This window comes from Cloeon dipterum, chromosome 1, assembly GCF_949628265.1.
Source record: "Cloeon dipterum chromosome 1, ieCloDipt1.1, whole genome shotgun sequence".
NCBI classification, from domain to species: domain Eukaryota; kingdom Metazoa; phylum Arthropoda; class Insecta; order Ephemeroptera; family Baetidae; genus Cloeon; species Cloeon dipterum.
This window is the reverse complement of record NC_088786.1, coordinates 10049887-10077601: the sequence shown is the minus strand read 5'-3', so window position 1 is coordinate 10077601 and position 27715 is coordinate 10049887. Positions and strand designations below refer to the sequence as shown.

General features: G+C 40.1%; 1 protein-coding gene and 1 non-coding gene across 2 annotated transcripts; one reads left to right on the top strand and one right to left on the bottom strand.

Annotated features, from left to right (window-relative positions):
* Positions 1-1655: 1655 nt before the first annotated feature.
* LOC135948580 (runt-related transcription factor 2-like) lies at positions 1656-27310 on the top strand. Its single transcript, XM_065497924.1, has 5 exons — positions 1656-2665; positions 8189-8293; positions 17891-18025; positions 23095-23310; positions 25629-27310. The coding sequence occupies exons 1-5, from the start codon at positions 2311-2313 to the stop codon at positions 26270-26272; spliced, it is 1455 nt and encodes a 484-aa protein (XP_065353996.1). The 5' UTR covers positions 1656-2310; the 3' UTR covers positions 26273-27310.
* On the bottom strand, positions 23434-23507 carry TRNAI-AAU (transfer RNA isoleucine (anticodon AAU)). The gene has a single exon. It is a non-coding gene; the product is annotated as a tRNA-Ile (tRNA).
* Positions 27311-27715: the final 405 nt, after the last annotated feature.

Here is a 27715-nt window from a genome sequence, read left to right as displayed (position 1 = left end):
CTGGACCTATAAAAACTATAGTCAGCGCATGTATCGAAACATTTGATCGCGACTTTTTATTAATGAATATTGAATCAGCAAAAATTGGAAGAAACAACCACGCAGGTAAATTGAAGAAATAACGCTATTTAACCAATAAGGTTATTCTCGTGCTTTTGAGGGGGCTAAACAGCTGGCCGTACAACGGAAAACGAGTGACATTATTTATCTTCAAAAGCTACACCCGTCTTGGTTTAAAATCCGCGCAGAGTAAAGGACCGTTTATATTTGCTAATTTACTTTCTTTCTCAGTGCGGCGAAAGTTTGCCCTTGAAATTCATCGTTTTTGCATTTTATTTTTGAAATTGTTACCTTTTTACTCCTATTCCTTCCAAAATGAATGTATTTATGTGCATAATAAGCAAGAATAATGAACATATAAAAATCACTTATTGCTGGCTATTTAAAATATCTAAATGGACGTAACAGACAGATCCTAATATTTTTCACGATGCATTATCTAGTTCAAATGATAATTATTGACCATATTGTTTGAAACTGTTTCATTGTAATTTTATGAGATCAATTATATAATTTATTTATTATTATTTTTTATCGGTTCACCTCTTATGAGATGGTCGCCCCCCCCCCCCCCCTGAAACTCACGAAATTCTGCATCCGATAATACTTCGTACAAATAACATGAGCCTCATTGGAGGAAGTCCCGACCAGGAAAAAGGACTATAGCCCGTATTACTGCCCCCGCACCGGAGTCCTTTATTGAACCGCTATATAGACACTTTCATCCCGTTAATGTCATTTACGCATAAACAAACAAGCAGCGAGTCGGATATCTTTCGCAATCCTCCCAAATCCAAATGTACTCTTCATTGCGATGAAAAATAATCAAATTTAGGCTCAAATCAGCGCGCACTCGACCCCCGTCGACCCCAAACATTGCTCGGATTTTCATAAAGCAAATTAACGCAAAGACATGCTCTCAATAATGCGCTATATATAGCCAACGGCTTGGTGCCTCATTGAAAAACGCGATTAAAGTTAACTGAAAAATGTAAATTAGTATTGTGAAATTTTACTTAACATCAAAGAAAATTGTGTTTTTTTTAAATAAACAATATTTAAGGTTGTTAATTATTTTGTATTAAATTAAAATAAGCTATGTGCAATTGTGCATAAAAATATTTAAGTAGATTAAACTGCTGATACCAATGACTTATCAAACAATTCAACGAAAATGTATATTATATCATTAACACAATTAATAATAAAAATGCAACGTTTAAACTGGGGTGTTTTTAAGATTTTCAACTTTTCAGGAGAATTCATCAAAATAAATTTGAAATGCTTAGGTAAGTGATTATATTTTGAATTATTTAAAAGTGTTTAAATTTCAACATCTTTGTAAATTGAATTAACATCTAAAATAATAAAAAAAAACAGAATTTTAGTTTTTCATGGATGTATTGTTTTTACCTCGGTTCCGCGCAGATCGGTCAGTTTAGAGTCGTGTGTTTGGTCCAGTCAAAAGGGGGGCTGTATTTTGGAGAGAGAATGAGCGAGCGTACGAGTAGAGAGAGGCGAGAGAGAGAGAAGAGAAAGAGGGGGTTAACCTGGCAGATAGATAGACACAGCCTCACTCACACACACACCGCCAACCGAGCATGCAGAGTAGCCTTTAAGAGGGTGGCACGGCCGCGGTGGTGGGGGATACCCATAACTGGACATAACCATATCACCGCACTTAGTTAGCACTCACTGCATCCTCGGCGCTCAACCCATTCATTCCGGCAGTTTCGCATCGGCCGACGACGACTGTGTTGTCGGTGCCGCTGCCGCCGCCGCCGCTGCCACCGCCGATACAGAATTCGAGCTCCGCCCTCTCCCTCAACCGAACACACATACACACACACACATTTCTGGCTGCACGCGGAGGTTTATAGACATGCTTAGTCGGGTGCTCAGGCAGCGGCTCAACAACTAACTAGTGTGCTAGTAGACACTCGGTAAACCGGTCGGCCACTCTCAGCAGGCAAAACGGCGTCCGCAAATTTCCAGCAGAGCGGCGGCAGGTACCTGCACCACCACCACCACCATCACCACCACCTGCCGTCGCACAACTCCAAGATTTCGGCCGCCGATGTGGGCACGTGGGCGTCCACCAAACTGGACAAGGTGCCGGCCGAGAACAACAACTACCGCACCAGCGTGGCGCCGGCGGCCACGACCGCCGACCTTCCGGCCCAGCAGCAGCCGCAGCCGCAGCAGCAGCAGCAGCAGGACTCGAGCACGCCGGCCTCCGACTCGAGCAGCATGCACCTTACGCCCGAGCTGAACGTCTTCAACGAGACGTACACCAAGATGACGTCCGACATCCTTGCCGAACGCACCCTCTCCGAGATCCTGTCCGAGCATCCAGGCGAGCTCGTGCGGACCGGAAGCCCCATGTTCGTGTGCACCGTGTTGCCGCCGCACTGGCGCTCAAACAAGACCCTGCCGGTGGCCTTCAAGGTGGTGGCCCTCGGCGACGTGATGGACGGAACGGTGGTCACCGTGCGCGCTGGTAACGACGAGAACTATTGTGCTGAGTTGAGGAACTGCTCGGCCGTGATGAAAAATCAGGTTGCGAAATTCAACGACCTCCGCTTCGTCGGCAGAAGCGGCAGAGGTAAGCCCAAAAAAATTTATACGTTTTTGCCAATATGAACCGCGCGGCGACAGGTTTGCTATCCACGTGGCCCGTGCTAGTCCTTTCTTACGCCGGCTTTTAAAAACAAACTTTTTCGCGCATGGCAGAAAAATACCCTGTGCAGCATTCTTCCCCCTTTTTCCGGCAGCACTGTGCCGCAGCGTTTTCGCTCTCCTGTCGCGCGCGACATGCTGCTTTCCATCAGAAAGAGTGCTGTTTATTTTGTGTTTATTGCAGCCACGTTAATAGCGTTTAAATTCTACCAAACAAAATCAAGGCAGTTTTATTAAATCGCCAAAAAAGCGGTATTAATTATGCCATTACAGGCTTAAACTTATATAAATTTGCTTCACGAGTAGAATGCTTTATAAATCACTATTTTGATGCTTTGAAATTATCACAGTATAATAATAGTTTATTTAAACTGTGACAAAATGAAAAAATTGCTTTCAAGCTCTGTTGCTAAATAATTGGAAGTTTGACTGGGAGATTATACAATTTAAAAGGAATAAAAAAGCGTTTTAAATGGAACAAGAAAAAACATTTAGCTTGTAGAGTTTTTTCTACCTTCTATGGTTTAATTATGTTTAATAGCCTGTTTTTTCGCCAAAAATTGATTTGCTCGCTAGAAGGAAATTAATATTTCATTTCTTCGGAAATAAATGGTCCAATTATGTAGCAGCACCTCGGAAATCATCTGCCAATTCATTTTTTTTATAATTTATAAATTTTTGAATGAGATAGAGTTTTTTTTACTGAAATTGAATAGCATGAAATTTAAATAAATTAACACCGTAAAGAGTGTTCCTCTTATTACTTCATGAATTCAGTAGAGGTACTATTAGCTAAATCAAGCCGCATTATAAGATATGTTTGAGTATATTACATTACATGTTGCACTATGTACGACATGATTTATTAAACATAGTTTTGGAGAGACTAGTCACTTGTCATTATTATCATGAATATGAGTGCGAAGGGAAGATCATTTAATTATATCATTAGTTCTAATCAACTGCGAATAAAATGTTCAATTATATAGAGTTTATCATGTCCAAATGTTATTTTAAAAATAACTCTAAAATATATCTTATAAAAATTATAATTGTTTAGATCTAAACAAGTTTTTTTATTTATACGCAATTTTTAATTATATGCAAGCTAAAAATTAAAATATAGATTGCATGCAAATTTATTTTTGATGCGTTAAAGTCACTGAAAATACTCTCGCAAAAAGAGAACAAAAGAGTCTCATAAAGTGTTTGCGCCAATCCACCGCAGCGTAAGGAGTGCAACAAATTCAAATGTCACGCACTATAAAGGGCAAAAACTTGTGTGCCCCAAAAGCTGTAAAATCCACCGCCGCGTCTAATCCGCGGCAAACAAAAAGAGCAAACAGCAACGCGCACACGACGAGTCTCGCGGGCTTGGTCGGTTGCTGACGCCTCCGTTGACAGGTGATCGCGAGACCTGACATTTGCGAATGTATGCAACCGTCGGGTCGGGCGTGCTCCCCCTTTTGCATAACGCGTTCTGCAACAGGGGCTGAAAAATTAACGATCTATCGCGCGCACTCACACTCCAACGGAGCGTTGCTATTTTAAACAACGCGTACACAACTATCGCATCGACCGGCGCGCACTAATCAAACCCGCCGCCGCTTTAATTATTGAAATTAGGCCTAAACACGATCAACGCCGCGGTGGTTTTAATTATTTTCTTGTCCTCGGCGGGCGTTTTGTCATGCAGCAGTGGCGGCAGCAGGTACACACCGACCCACTCACATGACAAATCATGGAAAATTGAATTCAATCGCCGCAGTCGGCCGTCGGCTAGAGAATTATTACATATACACGACGGCTGCACGGGCAACACGAGCGCAACACAGCACAAGCCCGGCAAAATAATAATAATAATGCTCTGTTTAGGCTGCGCTGGGACGCGCGCGCGAGCGGGCGGGTTATTTTGCATCACACACGCGCTCGCTCAACATGATAGCCCGTGATGGACACAAACCGTGTTTGGCCTGCTCGTTGACTGGTTTGTTTGGGTGGCTGATGATGCGTTCAACACCCCTTTTTGATTTCGACATCGCTGCTGTTAAATTATCGTAGCCGCGCGCGCGTTGCCCTCCGTCCACCCCCCGGTCGCTCTCGCTCTCTCCATCATCTACATCAGCAATAAATATACACACACACACACTCGCACGCACCGTGTGTGTGCGAATGCGAAATATACAAATTATCACGCGAATATATGGTCGATGTATTTTAATATGAGCACCGCTCTCGCATCACACAGCCGCTGCTCAATTTGCGTCCCGGCGTTGCCCGCTGCTCCCGATATTTTAATTAATGGCAATCGCGAAATAAACAATAATTAATCATATCACTGCACTGCTGACGCGCTGCTCGTGCCATTTTCTGCCCCCACCCCCACCCTTGACCCCTACGATAATACTGCTGATTTTTGCATGAAGCTTTCCATCTGTCACATCACGCCCCCGTTCCGATAATGTCTCTTTTTCGACTTTTTGCACGTGGTTGCGTTCATTATAGCGGCGTGGTCCAAATTTTGGAATCAACTCCACGACCGCACTCTGGCCACGCAGTCAATTTAGTCGGAAAATTATGGCAGGACAAAGCAATTTGCTATGGGCAGTGATAATGGATGTTTCAACTGATTTGTCTATACAAATGATTTAGTCTCATTTGAATGAAAATTGCATGCAAAGCGCAAGTTGTTGTTCCAGGGGTCTATATAATTATTTAAAAAATTTCAAGCTCCAAAACAAGAGGGAGAAAAATCTCTATAACTATATTCTGAGTTGAAAATAACAGTGTGCCAGATATCCGCTATAGGAAATATGGGAAATATAAAATACTTGGGTGTTTTAGATTATTTCCAAACCAATTCAGATTGTGTAGCCTAAAACCAAAAACGTCACGCTTATATAGGGGTTAGTTAATTTTATATCTTACATGGTCACAATGGTTTTACTGTGAATGGTGTGACTGTCGGTTTATATTTGTTTATAAATAAACATTTTCCCAACCTCATTAGAAGTCAAAAATTTAACAGCACTAAATTTGTTGTTCATTTGTTTTGTTTACACCATCTGTTTTCAATCGCAACCAATCAAAATTGATCAAAAGAACGCGATGAAAAAACAAGAAGTTTTGTAATTTGAGGCTTATTTTTATTTTTATTTTAGAACTAATGGGTTTGGATGTCAATATATTTTTAATTTTCGAAAATCGACTGAAAAATTAAATGTATGAAAAATCTTAATTCATTTTTTTAATTTCCCACATATTAAGGAGTTGTTAGGAATCACATAAGGGATTTTGTCGGTTTTAGATAGTGTGTTTTGGGCTGCTCAGATGGTTTAATAGATGATTTCAAAAGTATAGCTCAAAAACTAAAAATTGCGTTTTTTCATTTGATGTCATCAGACTAAATTTTGCATAGATTTGCAAAGTGTCAAAATTATTGACTGAAGAAAGAAAATAAAATAAATCAATAAAATAAAAAGGGAAAATAATATTGCACCTTTGGATATCAGGTTAAGTTGTTCAAAATCTCAATTAAAGTACATTTTTGTATATTATGTAGCAATTAGGATCAGGGTTGGTTTACTCTCATTCAGTTTGAATCCCTCAAATCTTCAAATTTAGTGAAATTTCCTTTCCATTTCATATAAGAGCGTGTTTTAATTGAGAGAGAGGTGAGGTTTGAAGTGCATATCATTTTTTTAACGACCCTTGCATGAAAAAGTAAGCAAAAAACTTTTCAATTGCACGCAATGAATGTAGAGTGCACACTGAAATCACTCTTCAGCGTACAATCGAGCTTCAGCATTTTTATCACGCAAAGTCAAGTAGTGTACTTCTTTGGAGGGCAACATTTTGAAAGGCACTCCTATCCTGCACAAATGTCAAAATGCTCGCGCTGCCTGCTTTTTGACGGCAGCTCCGGAAATGAAGAAATGCTTTCGTGTGAATTGTGGATCACGACCAGGCACCAATGTCGCTGCTTTTTACTTTTACCCTATCGTTTCAGACGTCGCCCGTGATTGATTTTCATAATTACTGCAGAAGTGAGATTTTGTAAATGTTGAATATTTATCATGGAGAATTGATCAAATTCTATTATCAAAGACGGTAAATTGATATAAATAAACACGATCCCTCCACAACATAGAAAAGCAGTTCTATGCACACGTGTGGTTGCAGCAATAATTGGCGGGCGAGCACAAAGCAACACGAGTTGCGAGAAAGGAAATACGCACCTCCTGTGCGCGATCACTCTTTGTTCTTTCGATGTGTCGGGAAGACTCAGAATTGGTAGGGGGTCCTTGAAGTGGCGAGAATTGCGGCGTGACAAATTGCAATGCTTCTCTGAATGCACTCGGCGTTATTTGTTATTGTTGGCAGGCGCATCCCCGCCTGCAAGCAGCATTTCCTGGCCAGGCCAATGTATCGTCTTTTGTCATGCCATAATCATAAATAACGAATTTTCCATGCTTCTGGGTAATGATCTCAGACGTGTGGGTATTACGTCTTAATTTACTGGTCCTTCCTCCAGCGGAAATTGAGTGAATCTGTTTTCTTTGTGCTAGCCGCTGCACCTTTAAAGACACTCCTATGCTAAAGGCAGCAGTTTATTTAGAATTGTTTAACAACTTTAAATTTTATATTTTTTATATATTTTAAAAACATTTTTTATCGATTTTGTATAATTTTGTTTAATTAGTTTTAATTTTAAAAGACAACACTTTCTCAGGTTTATTATAATTTTTATTCTAGAATTTGTTTCAAGCATATTTTTAATTACCTTTTTTAACAAAGTTAATTTTTTTCTATTTTTTCTATTTGTAAAATTTAAATAGTTTACCCACTGCTATACTTGAGTCAATTTAATAAATTATATAAATTATGATATAAATTGTTCGACTGTTTCGTAATATTGGTCGTATTCGTGATGACAATATGTATATATAATATTCTATATTTTCAAAGAAACGGAATTCATCCTCGTTGCGTTCTAACTTTGTCCTTTTCATCTCTCATTCCTATTGGGATTCACAGTATTTCATTCTGGAGCAAGGCGTGTTTTTTTCATGTAATTGGGCTCTATAATGTGAAGCCGAAACTTTTGGGAAAGAATGATTAAAAGGAGAGAGTATTGAACCAACGAGGATTAAGTCCGTATTAATTATAATATGGAACAACCAGCAATCTCGAGTTTCGAAATTTTAACTTAGATTTAGATTTTCATTTGAAGAGAAACAGTTTTTTAATATAATTGAAAATTTGTCATTCATAGTCAGTATAATAATATTCATAGTCAGTATAAAGGCCGTCATCTTAATTTCTATTATACTCCAAAATTCAAAGCAGATTAAAAAATTAAAAAATTCTAACTTTTCTTGAAAATAATTCAATAATTGTATTTTATTTTCTGATACCTAACTGATAAAAATCCTCTGATGTGTTCCAGGAAAGAGTTTCACGCTGACAATCATGGTCAGCACGTCGCCTCCTCAAATCGCCACGCTGAGCAAGGCGATAAAAGTGACAGTGGACGGACCAAGAGAACCTAGAAGTAAGCTATTAAGTAAGTTAGTTAGTACAGATGCACGCAGTCCCCGAAGTGATTTGCTCGCTCTTTTCTTGAATATGCTTCGCCAAAAATCAGTGTTTTCGTGGGCGAAAGGAGGAGGAATGCGGGCGGAAGGAGCATGTCATTTCACTGCGTACATCTGCGCATGCAATCCCCGCTTTTTGTGGATCTCTCGCACGCACAGTCGACCGACGACCGCCCGCCCGCTCGCCGGCGGCGGACTCGTAAAAAATCAACCCTTTTGTTACTTAACGCTGGTAAAACGCGGCGGTGAGATTAAACACTTTTATCGCCTCGCCTCTCGCGCGGCCGAAGCACACATTTCAATGCTTGCGAACGCACAGAAGCGCGCATATGTTTGCTTATTTTTGAAAAATAAAAAACACAGTCATGAACCGACAAGCTGCTTGCTTGGCCCTGAATATTATTATTTTTATTATTACTCCCGGTTCGCTTTGATGTGAGCATATGTCCGAGGGCCTGCCTATCGGTTTTTCCCGGCGTTGAGCAACACCAAAAAAATGCGTAGGGTGATTTGGTACAAAGAAAAAATTATAATAGGATGGTCAACAATCGCACATGTGTTCATATCGACAAATTTGGATTTCTTATAAATTTATACGGATTTTATATTACAAAGGCAGAAATGAATTAATTGTTTCCTAATTGCTAGTTTGCTTCAAGCAATACTAAAAATTGCTGGGATCAACTCGAATGAAAATTTTTATTCTTATAAGCAACCTGTTTGAGTAAATTTCACATTTCGATCACAAGATGAGAGCAACGATATCAAAAAAGGAAGTCAAAAAATAATTTGAAAGAGAATATAAATTGGCTATGAGGTTGAATCTGCTTAGATTCAATTAAGATTTGGAAAATAATTCGAATATTTCAATTATTATGACCACAAATCAGTTTTCTCATATCAGGTCAAAATGAAGGTTGTGAATTTTCTGAGCGCAGCAAACCAAATAAAATTTCTTTCCGAATTTTGTATATTTTTGTCACATTGAATTAATGACTCCCTGCAGCTACAAAAACAAATAAAATATCAACTTTTTCAAACAATACAAATATTCCTGTCGTCTATCTATTTTCATAATCGATCATAATTTTTTGACCCTCAAACACCAAAAATGTGTGTTTAGTTAAGTTTTCAATTGATCGATTTAAGGCAAAAATTATTGTTATACATTAATAAGAAGAGGCCTTTTTAAAGTTGGAACTATTCCATTCTATTTTTGGATGACTTAAACCATATCTTCAAGCAATTGTTAACTATGTAGGCCTGTTGTTGATTTCATTTAACAGGTCTTAATATCAAAATTTTCAATGCATTGGCTATTCCCACGTTTGCTGTTTAGAACTCTAAAGAGTCAATTTTGTTCTATAGAATAAAATTGTTCTTTATATATAGACAAATTTTACTTCTCATTAACATCGTTTATTTTGTGGGGTTAATGTTCATAAATTCCACTGTTTCGTTCGTCTTTAATTTCAGTTGTCTGGGGGCTTTGATGCGTGCGGGCAGAAATCTATTTTCTTTGGCCACAGCGGACGAATCCCGCGTGTAAACAGTGGTCAGTTTTGCTTTCCGTTTGATATACAGAGGCGTAAAACGCGCGCGAAAGTCTGCTCTCGGGCCTGTTCGAGAAGCGTGCCAATTTTACGATCCGGGCGGGGGTCCGGATTCACTCGACACTAGCCAGCAGCTCGCCACACTTGAGGGGCTCAATCAATAAAGGCTGCAAGCTGGACACAAGCCCACCCGCCCGCCCCGAGGATGAGCCGGCCAAGATTAAATATGGCAGACCATAAGTTTGGTTTGCAGAATAATATCGAATTGCCGGTCTCGCGCGCGCACTGCCCGGGTTGCTCGCTCGTTTGTAACGTGGCAATATTATATTGGATGTTCTGGGGTAAGTTTAGGGTTTACCATGATGATGAGGAGCGAGAGAGAGGGCGATGGTTTTGCGGCCGCCGGCTTGGCATGTCAGTGTTACCAAGATATCCTCCACTTGTCCCGCAAGTTTTACCGCATTGCGTACGCGCGCGGTCCAAAGACTCGCGACGATTTGTGATACTTTCGCTATACGCAAATAACCCACCCCATGCAATTTGCAAACCTGCCAGTTAAAGGACAAAAAATATTATTCTTCGATCTTATAAACCCTTTAGTTTAGTTTTACAACCGAGAAAAAAACGTTATTTTCCGTGTGCATAATTAATATTCACATACAAACTTCCTTTTTGCGGCCCAACAATAATCTGGATTAGGTTTTGAAAATTGTATAAGTAAGTATAACACAATTAATTAAATATTTTTTGGGTGTGTGATAAAGGAAATTATTTCATTGATTTTTGTTAAGACGCTTTGCTAAATTTGTAGCATTGTATTTTACAATAATGGCCTTACAGCAATAGAAAAAAATGTGAATTCTTTCTTTTCCTGATTAAAAATAAATATAAATTTCTAACTCCTGGGTCTTTGATCTTCATTCCAATTAAATAAATGTTTGTTTGATTTGAATTTTAGTTTCCAATCAAATCTAAAATAAATATATATACATGTATTTTTGCTAAGCTGCGATGGTTTAGATACAAAGTGATGTTAAATTTTTTACAATTTAATAGGAAGTAGAAATTTCTGAAAAAAATTGAGGAGCTACGTTTCAGAACTTTATGCTCGATTTCCATAATATATTCAACCAGAAGGAAACGCATTTGCAATTTTCCACTGGAGAGCGCTTTTCACGGGGGTTGCACAGAAAGGGTTGGCAGGAATTTGAATTCCAGGCGTGCGGCTGAAAAATAGACGCGCGCGGCGGTGCGCAGGCAAGTCGGCATCAAAAGAATACGCTCGAGAGCGACTCCTTGCACAAAGAGAGCGAGTGGAGCGGCTGGTGTGTCTGGAGTTCTGGACCAATGATGGAAGCAGCACGAGCTAAAAAAGGAACCGCGGTTTGTGGTTGGGATGGCTGCTGCTTTTAATGACCACGTGACCTGCTCCTCCCTGTGCTCCATCTCATGCCACGCCTTTATGATATCATCTTAATAATTGAACGCGCACAGCGCCCCAATGCAGCTTGATGCAAGCTTTGATTGCAGTTCCTTAAATTTTTTGGCATGTTTTAATAAAAATGTTATATTACATATCATTTGGAACACAATAGACAAAATTGAACATTTTTTTAATTAATGTTTAAATAAATTGAATTTTCTGTTTCACTTAAAATGGTTTTTTATTTATGTTATTTATATCTCAATAGCTCACGTAATTAATCTCCAGATAGGATTTTTTGTTTTAAATTTTAAAAGCAAAAAAACCAGTATATTAGTTAAAATGAAACAAACATCATAATAATATCTGATACCATATTTTTTAACAATTCTATATAATAGCTGTGAAGTATGATATGAGATGAGTAAATGAAAAGTTCATAATTTTAATTTGGTGAACGTGAAGTTGGTAATTTCAAATTAAGTATAAATCTGACGCTCAGCAAAATAGTGTTCACATTGCAACAGATTGATTTTCATGCTTTTCTTGACTTGATTCTTTCCCAAAGGCTAGCAGCAGGTATTGAACTGTTTTGAAAGTTTAACCTGAAGCTGTAGATGGGCATACTATGAAATTGGTGTGATTCGGTTGTGGCGCCTTCTCGCCACTATACAGACGGTCATATTCAACAAAAAGTAATTTTCGTATATTCCCCCCAAATGCATTATTAAAAAAAAAAATAATAATCACGCAGGATTTAATTTCTATGGATGAACTGCTTTCTAGTTTTTCTTATAAAAATTATCCATAAAATATGTATTGACGTTAGACTATTGCTGCTATCAAACAAGAGTACAACTGATATCCCTATATTATTATATGGTCAATGACCAATACATAAAAGAGACTCTTAGCATAACATACACAAGTTATTGCCTGACATATTGGCCTCATCTTAATTCGTAAGACAGTATAATTCATTAATCCAGCATGAACGATATAGACTACAATGATAAGATATGTTTAAACTTATTTTTTCATAATTTTAATTTCTATTATTATCGTTTCAAACTTCGAAAGAGATTTTTGAAGTATCCAATGATACTTATTTGCTAACTAAAAAATCACATTTTGCTCAAAATAATGTGAATTAATGGAAATTAATTAACATGACACTTTTTTGTTTCGTAGTAAAAAGCATTTAAATGTGTATAAACTCATAAATTCATTCAGTAAAAAAAAAATTGGGTAGGAAAAACGATTATCAAGTGGTGTACTAAATGCAAAGAGGAGTAGAGCAGTCAAAATCAGGCGTAAAAACACCACAAAGCAATTTGCAAAATTGAGCACCACATCGTTTTGCTGCGTGCATTTGAAATGTCAGCCAACGAGCACAGTTGTCAGTCAGTTGTTTTGCCAAAAATTCGGCTGATAAAACGGCAAAAAACAGATGGATTGATGTTGATGATGCCAGGGTCGCGTGCACACACACACACACACACACACAATTCGCATTTAATATAAAGGCTGACGGTGCGCTCTCTCTGTTGATTCCACTCGTCTCTCGCTCGCCCTCCACCCGCGCGGCGCATTTATGTGTGTGTATTCTGTCTGTATGTGTGCGGATCGGCGAATACATCGCATATTCTGCCGGCTGGAGCAGGGATGATGATGTTTGGGAGCTGCATACTTGACTACTTCATCATGCTGATGATCATTATAATGTAACATCAATAGCAATAGAGACCGCAACAGCAGCACAGATATTTCGAGAATGTAATGAATATTTGATATGATGAGCATTTCAGTTCATTTGCCATGAAATGGACATGCAAATTTACAGTGCGAGAGAGGGAGAGAGAGGCAGGGCAGCCATTGCTCAGTCATTACCATCGAGGCGGGCTGGCAGGCCGACTGACTGACTGACTGAATGGTGCTTCATGACGGTAATAAATTAGTGTTTGTGCTGATTGCATTTCACGAACAATTTTGCCACTCTTTGATGAGTCAGCGCTGCAGCCAAAGCCGCTCTCGCTCTCTGGCCTGGCAGGGCACTCCAAATAGTACAAATTAATCCGAACGGTTGGTGGGCGGAACGAGCTATAGCGACGAGAAAAATATGTCTGCTGCCTAGAAATTCAGCAGGCAAGCTGGTGCCGCAAATTAGAGGCCTTATTTCTGGTCAACTTTCCGATGCCGTGTGTGCAGGTTTTTGCCTGGGCACTCGCTACACACCCGCCCACCCACCCTCGTAAATTATTATGTATCTGCAGCTCCAGCTGGGCTTAATGGCCGAAAGGGTTGAGAAGGGCGAGAGAGCAAGCGAGCGAGCCACCACGCTGCTTTTGTTCCCCCGGCCGGCCGAAATAGCTGTTGGCAAATCAAGCAAAACTCTGTGCCCGCTCCCTCCTTGTAATGTGTTTCAAATTTCATCTTATTTTGAAGCTGCTGTGCAGTGCGATGGAGCATCGCAAACTCCGGCTGGCACACACCAGTGGTTGGTCACGAGACGAGTTTTCCTACTCCAAGCAGAGTAATTAAAATGCCGGCCGATTTTTCTTGCCAACTGAGAGCAAGTCTTGAGCAGGAATCCGGCAGCATTGTTAAGGACTGCCTCTAATTTGGCAATAATGCTTGCTCGCCTCAAGCTAACCAATTTAATCAATATACAAGTCACTTCTGCAGTTTTCAACAATTAAATGTTTATTTTTAATTTCAACTCTTTCTGTCTGTACTTTCGTTTTATTACAAATATTTAAACATTTTTAAACTATTTAAAATAAATTCTAAGTTCTACAGCATAAAAATAATAATTACTTTCAACTGTTAGAATACATTTTTTTTGAATAATTTTTCACTTCTTTTTAATAATTTTTTATTTATACAATTCCTACACATTCGGTTAATAATGTATTATTATTATCATCACCCTTGTAAACTCGTTGTGACTCTATCGTATAAAGCAGCTCAATTAAAATAATTATCAGAAAAATGAAATCGATTAGTAGGCTTCATTCTCAACAAAACATAATAATATGAGGACAGAAGCGTCTCCCTTGAAGGTTCAATGCAGACGCCCAGTTCTAATTTGCTTTTTAAGTTTGAAAATCGAAAGTAAAATAACCAAGCCACTTTGAATAAAATATCTAACGAATGTTCGATTTATATGATTCAATAAAAAGTGTGCTAACTCCACTTAGAATAAGATCCTTTATGCCAGCAACCCTTCTTAAATCGAACTATTAGGGCTTCTCGAAATCAAATTATATTGCGACGCACCAAGGAAATACTCATGCATAAATCGAAACTTAAAGGATTGATGAAAAGTCAAAATTTGGCAGGTATAAAAATATTTGATAAGCAATAGCTACAAAATTTATGCCCTTTCAAAACGGTAGGCACTGCCTCCCTATACTTTAAATTAAATTTTAATTTTTAAACATTTAGTCTTCCTTCTGCTTAGGTCATATAAACATATGCATGAAATGAATTGTTTAGAATTTTGCTAAGAAAAAATATTCCTAGACTCACAATATAGTCCGTGTGTGTATATCCGTTGCACGCGTCACATTGAATGTGAAAATGTTGGATGGAGACCAACTGCTTCTTTTTTGGACTGGCTGATGTCAAAGCAAGATTAACGGATCGCTCTGGAGAGATAAAACACACTCGCAGGCGAGACATCTTCCGAGAAGCATGCACTATCCGAAAACAATGGCATTTTCCCACAGTCAGCAGCAAAAAGAAAATATATAAGAGTGCAGTCGCGTAGTAGTTTCCAAGTGACTAGAAATCGATAAAAGTCAAGCGCGTCTATACACATCAAACTAATTCCAATCAAAGAAACACACAGCACGCAATCAGCACAAGTCTGCAGAGTGGAAAAGAAAATTTGGGGTGCGCAATCAATAATGGAGAGTGCCTCTCATCGGGGTTGTTATTAAAAAGGCAGGCCGAACTTGCCGAATTATTTGCAAGTTTCATTTGTAAACAGCAGTCACGGATGAAAGGAGAGCGAAATTAATCTCCTCCGCCGCTGAAGGGACCAAAGGGATCAAAACTAACACACACACACGCACAAGACGGTGCAGCTGCGTGTTCCGAAATCTGCCCCGCGAGCACACCAGAAGTTTCGGCCGCTTTTTCCTCGCCGCGAGAGTTGAGCTGCTGCTGCTTTTTGCCAACTCGTCGTTGTCGGGGCAAAAATCACCCTTCAGCTCGCGGACGCATTCACATTCAAGATGACGAATGGCGCATTTCGGGTTAGACCGCACGGTACTTAAGCGTAAGGAAACGAGCCGTTTTTCTTACGGCGCGCAGCCAGCGCGCAGAATTTATATTATTGCGCGCTCCGGAGAGTGTACGACCCTGTTGGGAATAGCTGGGGAGCTGGCGTAATAAGTAAACCCTTGCCAACTCTTATGGAATATTATAGCCTGATGTATAGCCTTGCTGCGAGACCGCAAGGCCAAGAATATATCATAAGGAGCAGGAGGAGCTGTTGGCGCGCCGAGCAGAGCAGGCTAAGGTAATTAGTTAGCTCTCCCCGCCTGCTCCTTTTAATATTCAGCACCTCCTTACATATTCCGACGCAAACACGGCCCTAATTTATTAGACTCCCGCCGCCACTCGTGTGCTACATCAAACGTAATTAAGCGAATTAACATCTGAATTTGGCATTCCGCGCGCGAATTCGTTTTCAAAGTGCTGCCGGAAAGTGGAATTTGGCGATATATGTATAAGTGAAGATAGGAAGCCAATTATTTTGTAGTATAGGGTGAACAAGGGGAATTTCTAGAGGACTCGTGGGCTTTAACACTTATATAGGTCCAAGTGCTCCTGTGTACTTGGTTTGAGACATAATGTGCGTGTTGGGAATTCTTGTTACTTAAAAGGGTCTATTAAATTCCAGTATTGATATCACAAGTAGTTTGACAGTAAGGTAAATTTGGAGAAAAAGAAGACTTGAGAGTTTTTGTCTGCGTGAGGCTCTTTTTAAGGACATACACTTTTTTATTAGATATGCATGTCATGGTTATCTTTATGTGTACTCTTTGAACAACTCATTTTATTTTGAGCCAAGTGATGAATGCATTTGTAAATTTTGTGGCAACAAATGTGAAAAATATAATATGAAAAAAATGCGGTGCAATGCAAAGACAATGAGATATAGGGAACAGCATTAAGATGAAATCCTTGATTGTGAGATAATTTTAGTGTGGCACACGCCTTTGGCGTACAAGAAAATGCATCATTAAAAGAAGCAAATTTGCATTATGATTTGAAATCTAAATTATGAAAACAAATCTTATAATTTTTCATTTCCATTTTAAGTTTCGGTTTCAATCTATTTTCCAAATTAGAATTCAATACATTGCAACTTAGCGCATTTTATTGCCAGCTTTTACAGATTTGCCAATTCAACTCAGCAAAAATGCTGTAAAAAAAAATCTCTCTAGTACTTTAAAAATTGAAAAAGCCTTTTTTATTTATAAAAAAAAATCAGACCGACGCAGGCATGCTTGACCTAGGTTGGGGTCATTTTTCATTACACTGCCGCTAATCTGGAAAGTATAAAAATGTCAAATGAGTGAAAAGACCACCACATCTGCAACAGTGTTATTTATTTTTCAAGTTCAGATGGTGAATTTTGAAAGGAAAATCCCCGCTGCCTTGTGGAGAGGTCGCTCACACCAGCACATGCCTCGAGCAAAGAAACAATAAAACTCGTCCCATCTGTCGCGCAGCTGTTTCAGCCTTTTTGTTTGAAAATTTACTCTAGTAGGAAAATTTTCAACAAGGAAGTGCATCCTCATAATCCACGGGGCGTGATTTCGGGCTAATCCCCTGCATGTGCCCACAACTACTTTTAGTCTGCTGTGGAGTCACTTGAGGGCTATCTAGGAATAATGAACGCAATCTTAAAATAGATATTGTGTTGCTTTAATTTTGAATAAAAAATTTTAACAGTCGTAATGAACTAGATTGATAGCCAAAACTTGGTAAAAATATTATTAAAATAAAAATATCACGCACTATTCTTTTCATTTTTAACAGTTGCCACAAATTAAATAAATGTGTTTGAATGAATTATTTGAATAGCTCCTAATACGATTTTGAAAAACATACTGATTTAGAATCACGCAATTATTTCAAGTTGTGGAATTTTTCGCCTTAACTAAGATTTTTGCTATAGCAAAAGCATTCAAAATTTATGTTATTGCTTTGCCTTCTTAAAAAATATTAATCGTGCGACCACGTTCTAGATTCAAAATTATTTTTTCTGATCAGCAAAGCGATTGTGTCCCATTTTAGGTCTTGCTTGAGCTTCCTATTTGAAAGGGAAACCAGTTTGATAGGGCACAACGCAACGTGCTCAACACCTTTCTCTCTTTTGTGCACAAAAACGCCAAAAACACCAAAGAGTAAAGCTTAAAAGCGCCACTTGGCCTTTGTGTATTTTGCCGGTGGCCGCGCGCGCGAACAATGCATGCATCATCTCTCTCTGCGCCAAAGAGAGAAAGATTCGCCTTTGAAGTGCAGATTGCTGACGGTAAGCGTCTCCTCGTTTGTTGCAGGACAGCAGCAGCAATTCCACGCGTTTGCCTTTGGTCAAAGGCCTTTTCTTGGCGGTCACTTCGCCAGCCCGCTGGACCCTCTGCAAAGAGCCGACCCGCTCAGCTTTCGCATGCCAGCCATGTCAAACTGCCAAAGTAAGTTGCCTCCACTTTTTCTCCTTCTCTCGCCTCGCGCGCTGATTGATCCGACAACGGCGGCGGCGGCGGCGACGGCGACGGTGGCTGCCTGAATTTGCAAGCCGTCGAGTAATCAGTTGATAAGTTGAAATTGGAGTGTGGTTGAGCCTGCACTTGACACAGCACTTTAGCCTCAACTTACTTTGTTATCGTGCTCATGATTTGTGTTGAAATCCTTTATCCCTTTATCTCTGCAAACACTCGGCTTGTACCTTTCCTCGCCGCCTTAATTGCATTTCACTTGCACGACGTGCGCGCGCGTGTTATAACATTAGCTATACATGTATGCAGTGCAGACTCGCGCTGCCAGCCATTGAAGGCCGCTTTTGTTGCCCCGCACACATTCCCTTTTTGCCTCGTCTGCGTATTTAATAATGTGTGATGAGATTTATTTTGCAAATGAGGCTGTCGTTACGTTCATCAGCGCTTGTTATTTCGCGGCCCGTCAGTACCACCGAACAATCCCTTGTCGGTAGATCCATTGCTGGGCGTAAAGAGTAAAACGAATTCTGGAAAAGTGTCAGCTTTACTAATTTAGAATATAGACTCTTTGGGAGTTTTAAGCAGCCGATTATATTTTTCTAAGCTCTGTAGCATTATTTACGAGCTATATATATATATATATATATATATATATATATATATATATATATATATATATAATCGACTTTCTATTTTGCCAAATTCGAAAAATTCGTAAAATCGCAGACAAAACCTACAATTTAATTCGTAATCTCAAAGCTGTGATCTTTTCGCTCTGGAAACATAGTCGTCACCTGTAAAATAAAAATAATGCTAACCCACAATTTAATTTTTTCTCGGAAAGATTTAAGAAAAATTGAAAACCTTTTAATTTCTGTGAAGTCCAGCAAAGTATAGAAGAGATATATGTAGCTCCATTTTCGTTTCAAAGAAATGTTAATCAACCTTAAATTTCACAAATATCGTCCTTTTCATCTCTGGTAATGATTAATTTAGCTAGAAACCCAGACTAAAATCCAAATATTTTGGTCTTTAATGTTACTAAAATATAGATTCGTTTTGGCTTAAAACACTGAATAAAACTAATAAAGTTCATTGCTCATTGCGATAATTTTTTTTCAAATTTGGAAACAAATTGAATTTAATTACTTACTAAATTGAAACATTTGCTCTACATTGCAGTGCAAAAAATTAATATGATATACTGAACACCACAATTAATTGTGCTGATCAGGGTAGAAATTGACTAAATCAAATTGGAATGCAGCAAAAATTCTATCCTTCGTTAAGATTAAGAGTAAGGAAGCTTCCGAAATCCTCCCAAATCCGAACGGACTCGTCATTGCAATTAAATAGAGTCAAATGTAGACACGAAACAGCCCACACTCGGTCCCCAAACAGCACTCGGATTCTTACATAACAAGTGCACGCAAAGCATTCACTCAACAATGCGAACCAAAACGACATTGGTTCTAATCACAAGCTAAATTATAATTATCATATTCAATGCATTAAAATACTAAACTATGTGCGTATAGTTGAAGTTTCTAATTTCGAAAATCGATTTTCTTCTCCTAATCAACGCCACGTTCACAAACACCCGCTTAAATTCAGAAACGCGGCGCTTGTAAACAGAAGTAGGAGCCCTGCTGCGTGCAATCAGTCGCGGCGGGCAAAAACTGCCGTAAAGGATCTGAAGCAGCGCAGTAGCCAGCCACCAAAACTTTCCCCCTCAGAGCAGTCTGCTCCGCTCTTTATACATTATTAATAATAAAATCAGCTCCGCTTTTGAAGTTGCTGAACAGAATAAATAAATATCCGCGCTGGAAACAAAACCATCGAATGGAGGCGGCATCACTTGGAAAATAAGAGCCTTTATTTGTTTTCCCGCGTCTCTCTGTATGCGCGCCTACCATAACAAATAAATACGTATACACCAACATGTCTTTCACGCTGCGGCAGTTAAGAGCCGGAGATTCGTGCGGGCAAAGTTTTTTACGCGTGGCAGCAAAGAGTATTATACGGACGGGGAGAAAAAGCCGGAGAGCGGATTGAACCCTTTGAAAGCGGAGAGCGAGCGAAAAAGATCAAAGTGACCTGAAGGGGTCGCGAGTCAGGTTGCCGAGAGTGAGCGAGCGACTGCGAGAGCGCACCTGGTCGGCTTTGGCGTGCCTTTCTGCGGTCGGCCCATCGAAAACGGGGCTATTTTGCCGCCTTGCGGTTGTTTGAGACTCCAAGACACACGCCATCCACCTAGCTCCTTCGCACTCGCCGCAACTCAGCCGCACCTCAACCTCAGCATTTAGTCAAGACGCGCATTATAATAACGTGTGCACTTCGCACCTAGAGACCACATCATTTGCCTGCGCGTGTGCGCCCTAGACACCGGAAAATCCACAGCCTAATTGCGTTTGACGCAAAATATTTCAACCTTCTCCGTTTCTCATTTCTAAATAGAAAAATTTATACTTCTCGCAACTCTTCAATTTTGTCGAGTTTCCTATATTTAATTTAAGATTCTATGATTAAATGGATCTTTTATGAGAGAATATTTTATTCACTTCGCGGAACTAAGGCTTGTTGGCTATTAGTGAAATTTTGACAACAAATCTATATATTTCTCATTATTTCCGAAGTGTACATTGCTCTTTTGGCGCCGTAGGACTCCTCAACAACTCTGAATCAACGCGCGGTCATTGAAAACGTCTGACTACACTCATTACTGACAATGAGGTCAAACGAAAAAAAAACAAGTGACATTATTGGTTTCAACCCAGCCATTATCGCGTTCCCTGCGAAAGAACTTTCTCTTCACAAAAGTTCAGAAGCGCAAAAATTTATCCTTTATTTTCGGAGATAGATCAAAAATCGAAATTCTAGAAAAATCTAGAACGGATAAATTTCGTGAATATCCTGAAATTTTGACAGCTTAAGCTGCTGCCTATTATTAATAGGCAAAAGGCCTGAAGGATCTTTAGATGCCCATTACGAGTAATTTGATAGTAAGAATCATTTTGAACCAATTATTGTTAGTAAAACTACCTCCATGCGTGTAAATCTCTCATCTTAATGATTGAAAATTTACTATCGGTTAAATATCAAATTAAATAAATTAATTTAATCGGACAGTCAACTAAAATTCTCAAGTCTTATTTTTTGTACAATTCACTAGAGATCACATTGACTGTAAAACTCCCAATCTTATGTCTTATGTTATTTTGACTAATTTTGGATGAGGTGAATGCACAAAATGAAATTAGCATTTATAAATTAAATTCAAAGTATAACTTCTATTAAACATTAGATTACTATTTGTGAAATCCAAGAAATATTCTAAAACCTATATTGCATCTATATGTTTCAGATATTTTATTTAATAATTTGTGCAAAATATGTTTCATTTTAATCGAAAAATTTTTACTAAAACGTTACAAATCAAACGATGCACATATAATTACAAAATATTTTCCTTCCACGTGGTAATAAAATATGTCATGTATCATAACATAATATCTTAGGCTGCTTGCATTATATAGGTATATTCTTATAAACCTTTTTTCTCGGAAGATCGAGCAGCGCACACATGCGAGAATGCGGTTGGTGCATTAATTAAAAAGTGTCAGTGCGGCGGAACAACCGAATCCGCAAATCACGACTGATGGCTGCGCGATAATAAGCCGCTCAGGCTGCTAGCTAGCTCACGATTCTCGGCTTGCCAATAAGGGTGCAGGGCGGCTGGGTGCTGCTGGAGCTAGTAGGTAATCTAGGGGTGCGTGATGCAGCCCGCCGATGTGCAGCAGCAGTCGATTTTCCCAGCATGCTAATCAGCATCACACCGGCCCGCCGCTCATTTGCAGTCCGCCTGGCCTAGCAGCCCGCCTCTAATTCGTCATCATTTATTAATTAAGTGCAGCCAGCGGAGGCCGTCGGGCCGGTAATGAATGTGGAACGATTCCACCTGAGCTTCGTCCGCGTGCATTTTGGCGTGCCGGCCAATTACTCATTTAAATTGGTTGCACTCTATTTTGCTCAAGTAAATTGCAACTCGCGTGACTTTGCGGGAAAATTACACGGATCGACAGCTAAATGAAAAATAAATTAGAAAAAAAATAATTTGAATGCACTTCTGTAATTTAGATTATTGTTTGGAGGCTGGTCGTGCTGCAGGGCTAAGCGTTTTTTAATTACAACTGCCGCAATTTTTCCAACAACCCTTCTCCTTTGCCAACCCCTTTTTCACTTTCCATTCGATATAAAAATGCAACTGGTGGGGCAGAGGCAAAAGTTATGAAGTGGCCGTTTATTGCTTAATGCCACCTCTAATACCACTGCAGTGGTGGAGCGAGAGAGACGGGAAAAATTCACTCCCTTTTTCCCTCTGCCGGCTTTTTTTCCGCTTTTCCCCCTGGCCCTGGTGCGTATTTTTTTTTCGCGCGCGCCGCCAAATGTAAAGCGTATTATGGTGATGGATTGTGACAGTACATTTCACGTTGGTCGGATTTAAATGGTCCGTGGGCCGCCTGGCATTTGCACACCGCTCCTCTGGCTTCCCTTTTGTTCTTACAACTCAATGTCAATACACAAGGAATATATACTGACGTCAAAGTGCCAATGCGACAGCAATTTGTGTCGATATCATTGACCGTTTTGTGAATGTACAACACATACAATGATGATGGCCAGGGGTCAACAACTTTGTCCGCGCGGTGAGCGGAATTCTGCTTTGAATGACAGGGAATTTTTGCTGAACCGGCATCCTATTTTTTATTTCAATGTGGATTAAAATTGAAAGAAAAATAAATTTGTTTTGCAGATAGTTTCTATTAATTAAAAACTAAAAAAATCACGAAACAAATCCGATTGTTGTCCAGAATAAAACAATTTAGTGTTTCCGTGCTTGTCATAAGTTGCAGCTAAAAATCACCCACTCCAATTAAAAAATTGTTCCACCTTTTTAATATAAATCAATTTTGTTCTCTTTGACCATTTTGTGTTGTGTGATTGTGGGACTGATTTGATCATATGTGCAATCGATTCTGTTTCAGACATGGGGCAGGCGTTTGGCCTGAGCAGTTCAAACAGCCATTGGGGTTCATACGGTGGCTACTCGTCGTACCTTAGTTGCACGGGGGTGCAGAGCAGTGGCTTCAACACCCCTGGCCTACCTGCATTCGCGCCCACCAACACCACAGACATCAACGGTCAAACTAACACAGTGGCCACTACACACGACACCTTTTCCACCAACGCCTCCGCAGCCAGTAAGTATAGAAAATGCGTTGTTTTTTATTATTTTGATAAAAAAATGATTTTACTGAATAATTTGGTGTCTGGTGACAGTGTTCGATAGAGTTATGACTCAGACAGTTGATAATGTAAAAATATGGCCCGTGGGGGGATCGAACCCACGACCTTCGCGTTATTAGCACGACGCTCTAACCAACTGAGCTAACGGGCCAGTTGCCAAGTTAAGGGTGCTCATATTACAGCAATCCTCAGTTTCTCTACGTTGATCTAATTTGAGACCAACAAGAGATTCTACATTTCTACAACTAATTATTTCATCGTGTCATTGTGTATAGCACAAAAGTAGTTTTATTTAACAAAAACAACCAAATTTTAATGAAATATAATTCTTAAATAACTATAAAACTTTTGTTATGTCATAATTTTATAAATTCCAACGTTCTAAAATTTCAATTTTATTTTTTTGATAGTTATTTTTTATTTATTTCAATTGCTGTCCTCTTACAATTAGGCCTTTACATATTTTTATGATTAATTTATTTATAGTTAATTGCTACATGGTAATAATTCAAACACGTTTGACAAAGTTGAATTTTTTTACTTGCACTCCGTAATTGAAGCCAAAGCACGAGGCAGCGATGAGGAAATCACGCAACTGGTATAACAGTCGTCATTGTCGATTCGAGGAGTTAGCAGTGCAGAAAGTGCCATTTTCTGCAATATAGAGTCCTCCTCTAGTTCAAGGGCCTTCTTTGACATCACCTGGGGTGGTTTTGCCTGGTAATGAGCGCCCGAGATTTCCACTTGGCGCAAACCTCATTAACTCGAGCGCAGATAAAAGCAGCGAGCGCAGGCGGAGGTGACACTCGTTCGTATCAATGTTTGTCGGCGTGTCTCGGGCGCGCACAAGGCAGTAGCAGCAGGCAGTGCTGAATTACACACGCCAGTTTAAAATAACAAAGCTGCCTGCTGGATGGATTCCTTTTATCTGCTCCTTATACAACTACTAACGTTTCCCTCTGCTCCGTCTCCCTCTTCATTTTCCAAATGAAAAGTGAAACAATGCGCGAAATTCCCGCCTTAATTAGAGCTGAATTATTTACACTACACATGTGGGTGTTGCATTGTCGCAGACAATGGGCTCTTTCCTTTCTTGTTCCCTCGAAAACACACACCTCGCTTTGTGCAGCCGACGACACGGAATTTTCGCAAAGTGGATGGGTCCGTTTTTTCTCTTCTAACAGCGCTCTGGTTGGGGGACGAAGTTCGCTCCTTTCTCTTTCTCTCGCAGCCTCGGTGTGCGGAGGAGTGAGTACACCAACAACAGAGTGCGCGCATTCCAAGGGGCGATATAAGAAGACGCGCGCCACACTTATGTTTATTGCCTACTTGTTGCTGTTTGATCTCACCAAAAGAAACGGCCGCCCTTGCCATTAAAATGTTAGTGTGTGGCCGCAGATTTGTTGAGAAGGTGGAAGAGGACAAAAATAGGGAGCCAATTTACCGCTTGTTGCAGTGACAACCATACTGAGCCTCGTTTGTAGAGCACAAAAATTTGATGAATTCCCAATTCGACTGTTTTATTCACAACTTCACTAATTGTAAGACGACTCATTGTCAGCCAGCCTCTAAAAAAGTAACAAATTGCTCTTCCGCGAAGCATTTAAGTAAAATCATATGAAAAATGTTTTTTTCATAACCTCACACTAGAATGCCTTCCAAGTCCACTTATTATTGCTCCATTATGACAACTATTGTAATTTTTTTAAATAAATTATGTTTGAGAGAAGTTTTAAAAATTGCATCATTGAGTCTCGCGTCATGAAAGTGTAAAATATGCTACTCGCACTGAATGACTGTTCGGCGGCACAGTTTCCTTCCATCTGAAAGGCGTATGTGACAGCAAGATTTTAAAGTACGGCTTTTGTGATGACTCCTGGACTGGGACTCACAACTTGTTCAACAGAAAAACTGCTAGTTCTCACATAGTTTTTTTTTTAATTGAGATAGAGTTCATGAATAGAATGTTGTCATATTGTTAGAGATGACATCTTTCATCTCACAGTCGATAATTTAAGACACATATATTTGTAGAAGGAAATCTTCTGCAATATTGGTTAAACTCAAAAATAATATCCAAAATATAAATATTATTTAATGAAAAAAAAACAGCAAGTTTTGACCGAAGCTAATGTATGTCTTCGTGGGAAATCAATTAAACATCATGACTATTTCTCGAATAATTTGGACATTGGATGAAATAACGTAAAGCCTAAAACTCCTATATTAAGCAAAGTAGAATATCTTCAACGTGTGATTTTTGTGTTCACAGTTCTTCCAGACACAACGGGTCCAGCGTCGTCCCTGGCGGCGAGCAGCACCACCGACTTTGCAGCGTCGCTCGCAGACGCGCGGCTCACGAAGAGCGACAACACGAGTCCGGTGAGCGACCTTGACTCGCTGGGTCTGACGCCAAACTCACAGGAACGCACCAACACGTCGACGTCGGCGTTGACGCCGCGCTACAACAACGACTTCTCGCGCTCGCTGGCCGACCCCAGCAGCTGTCTAGGCGGCAACCAGTCGGTGCAGCAGTCGACGCACCAGGGCGGCCACATGAGCTCGCTACTGGGCAACTCGGCGGCCACGGCGGCCAACTCGAACTTCTCGCTGATGGGCCAGGGCTCATACGGCGCGGCAAACTCGCAGAACTCGCTTTACCTGGGTGGGCCGGTGTTGCCCGCCTCGCTGCTCTACTCGCAGCTCTACTCAAGCGTCAGCCAGAACCAGCTGCACCTGCACGGTGGTGCCTCCGTCGAGGTCATTGAGCAGCCCTCGATGCACCAGCAGACGACCGCGACGTCACCCGTACGTGGCCTGCCGGCCGCCGACGAGGTGGCCTCGCAAACCAGGATGCCTGTGCTGCAGCAGCAGCAGACCAGGCACGCCGACTCTGCCGTCTGGAGACCGTATTAGGAATGTAAGGCATCTTTTACTCTTCACTCACATAACACACACTTGGACTGTGTGAAGGACCTCCGCAGCTTGGCTCTCTCGTCAGGCCTGAATTTGGTGATTATCAATTTAATGCATGTATCATGTGAAGGAACCTCAAGAGAAACTGTCTCGGATTTTTTTCAAGGTTGGTGTGTGAATCAAAGAGAAACAAACATACAATCTTTAATTTACAGCAGTAGCTCAGGGTAATGTTGATTGAAGGGTGAAAAAGAGGTGACACATTAAGAAACTTGTGCTGTAAAAAGAAACTGGCCATTGCATGGTAACGTCATCAATGTTCACGCCATTCTTGCTCCGATCTTCTCTGCCTTGAGCATTGATGAACTAACCTCTCTGTCCAGGAATTATTTTTGGCACCCGTTCCAATAAAACTTCTCATTTTTAATCATCTGCTTGCTTTTGATCTATATGAATTCTTACATTCTTTCCCATTTAAACAAATTTTAGTGGTGTCTGCTTTAAATCACGAGAAAAATTGATTTGTTACCAAATTTGTCACTGATTGAGAACCAACTCTGTCTGAGAAAAGAGGCTAATTTGTTCATGGACGAGAAAAGCATAGCTGTTGTGTACATTTGTAACGTTTCTGCCAGATGTGTTAGTTGCAAGGTGAGATGATGATCTAACGAGATATAAATTCGATCAGCTGTGCGTAGTCCGGTTTTCTATTTATGGAGTAAGATCAACTCTTCAGCCTCACGATTAGCTCACTTGCTTTGTAAATAAAATCGGTATAGAGCTCACTCATGGTTCATGATCATCATCAAGTTATTAATTATTAGGGATAAAAAATCGGTCAGCTCCTGTTAGGGTTTGCGGATGTGTTGGAGCGTAAATGCTGCCGAAGATCGATACTAACTCTAGTCCCCGTCGAAATCACGCATCAAACGAATTCGTCTCTCGACCGCAGCCCGGCTGACCGATTCTAATTTTTACGTTTCACTTGTTGTAGCGACTCAATGAGATTCTTGTCCAATAAAATACACAATGATTCAAGCAGAAGCCCACTGTCGTTTGTCTAGCTTCGAATTAACGACACCCATCCCGCCCGCCGTCCTGCTCGTAATGCGGTCGGTCTAGAATTAAGGTCCGAGTCGGCTTCGCGCAACGAATGAAAGGCCATTAATGAACTGATAATATCATTATTTAGCGCGCACCGCACTGTCGCAGCAAGTTGGCTGCGAGCGGGCTCGCGGTTTTTGTGGGCCAAGTTCGAGAAACCGCGTCGTTTGTTTGGCAAAGTGACTGATACAGGAAGAAGTAGCGAACACACACGTTCCTGCCGCGTGTCTATCGCACCCCTCAATCATTAGTCTTCTTAAGTTTCGTGTGTGTGTATGTGTGCATGTGAACGGAGACACTTGCCGCGGCTAATAGGGAAATTGTAGTTTGCTGCATGCT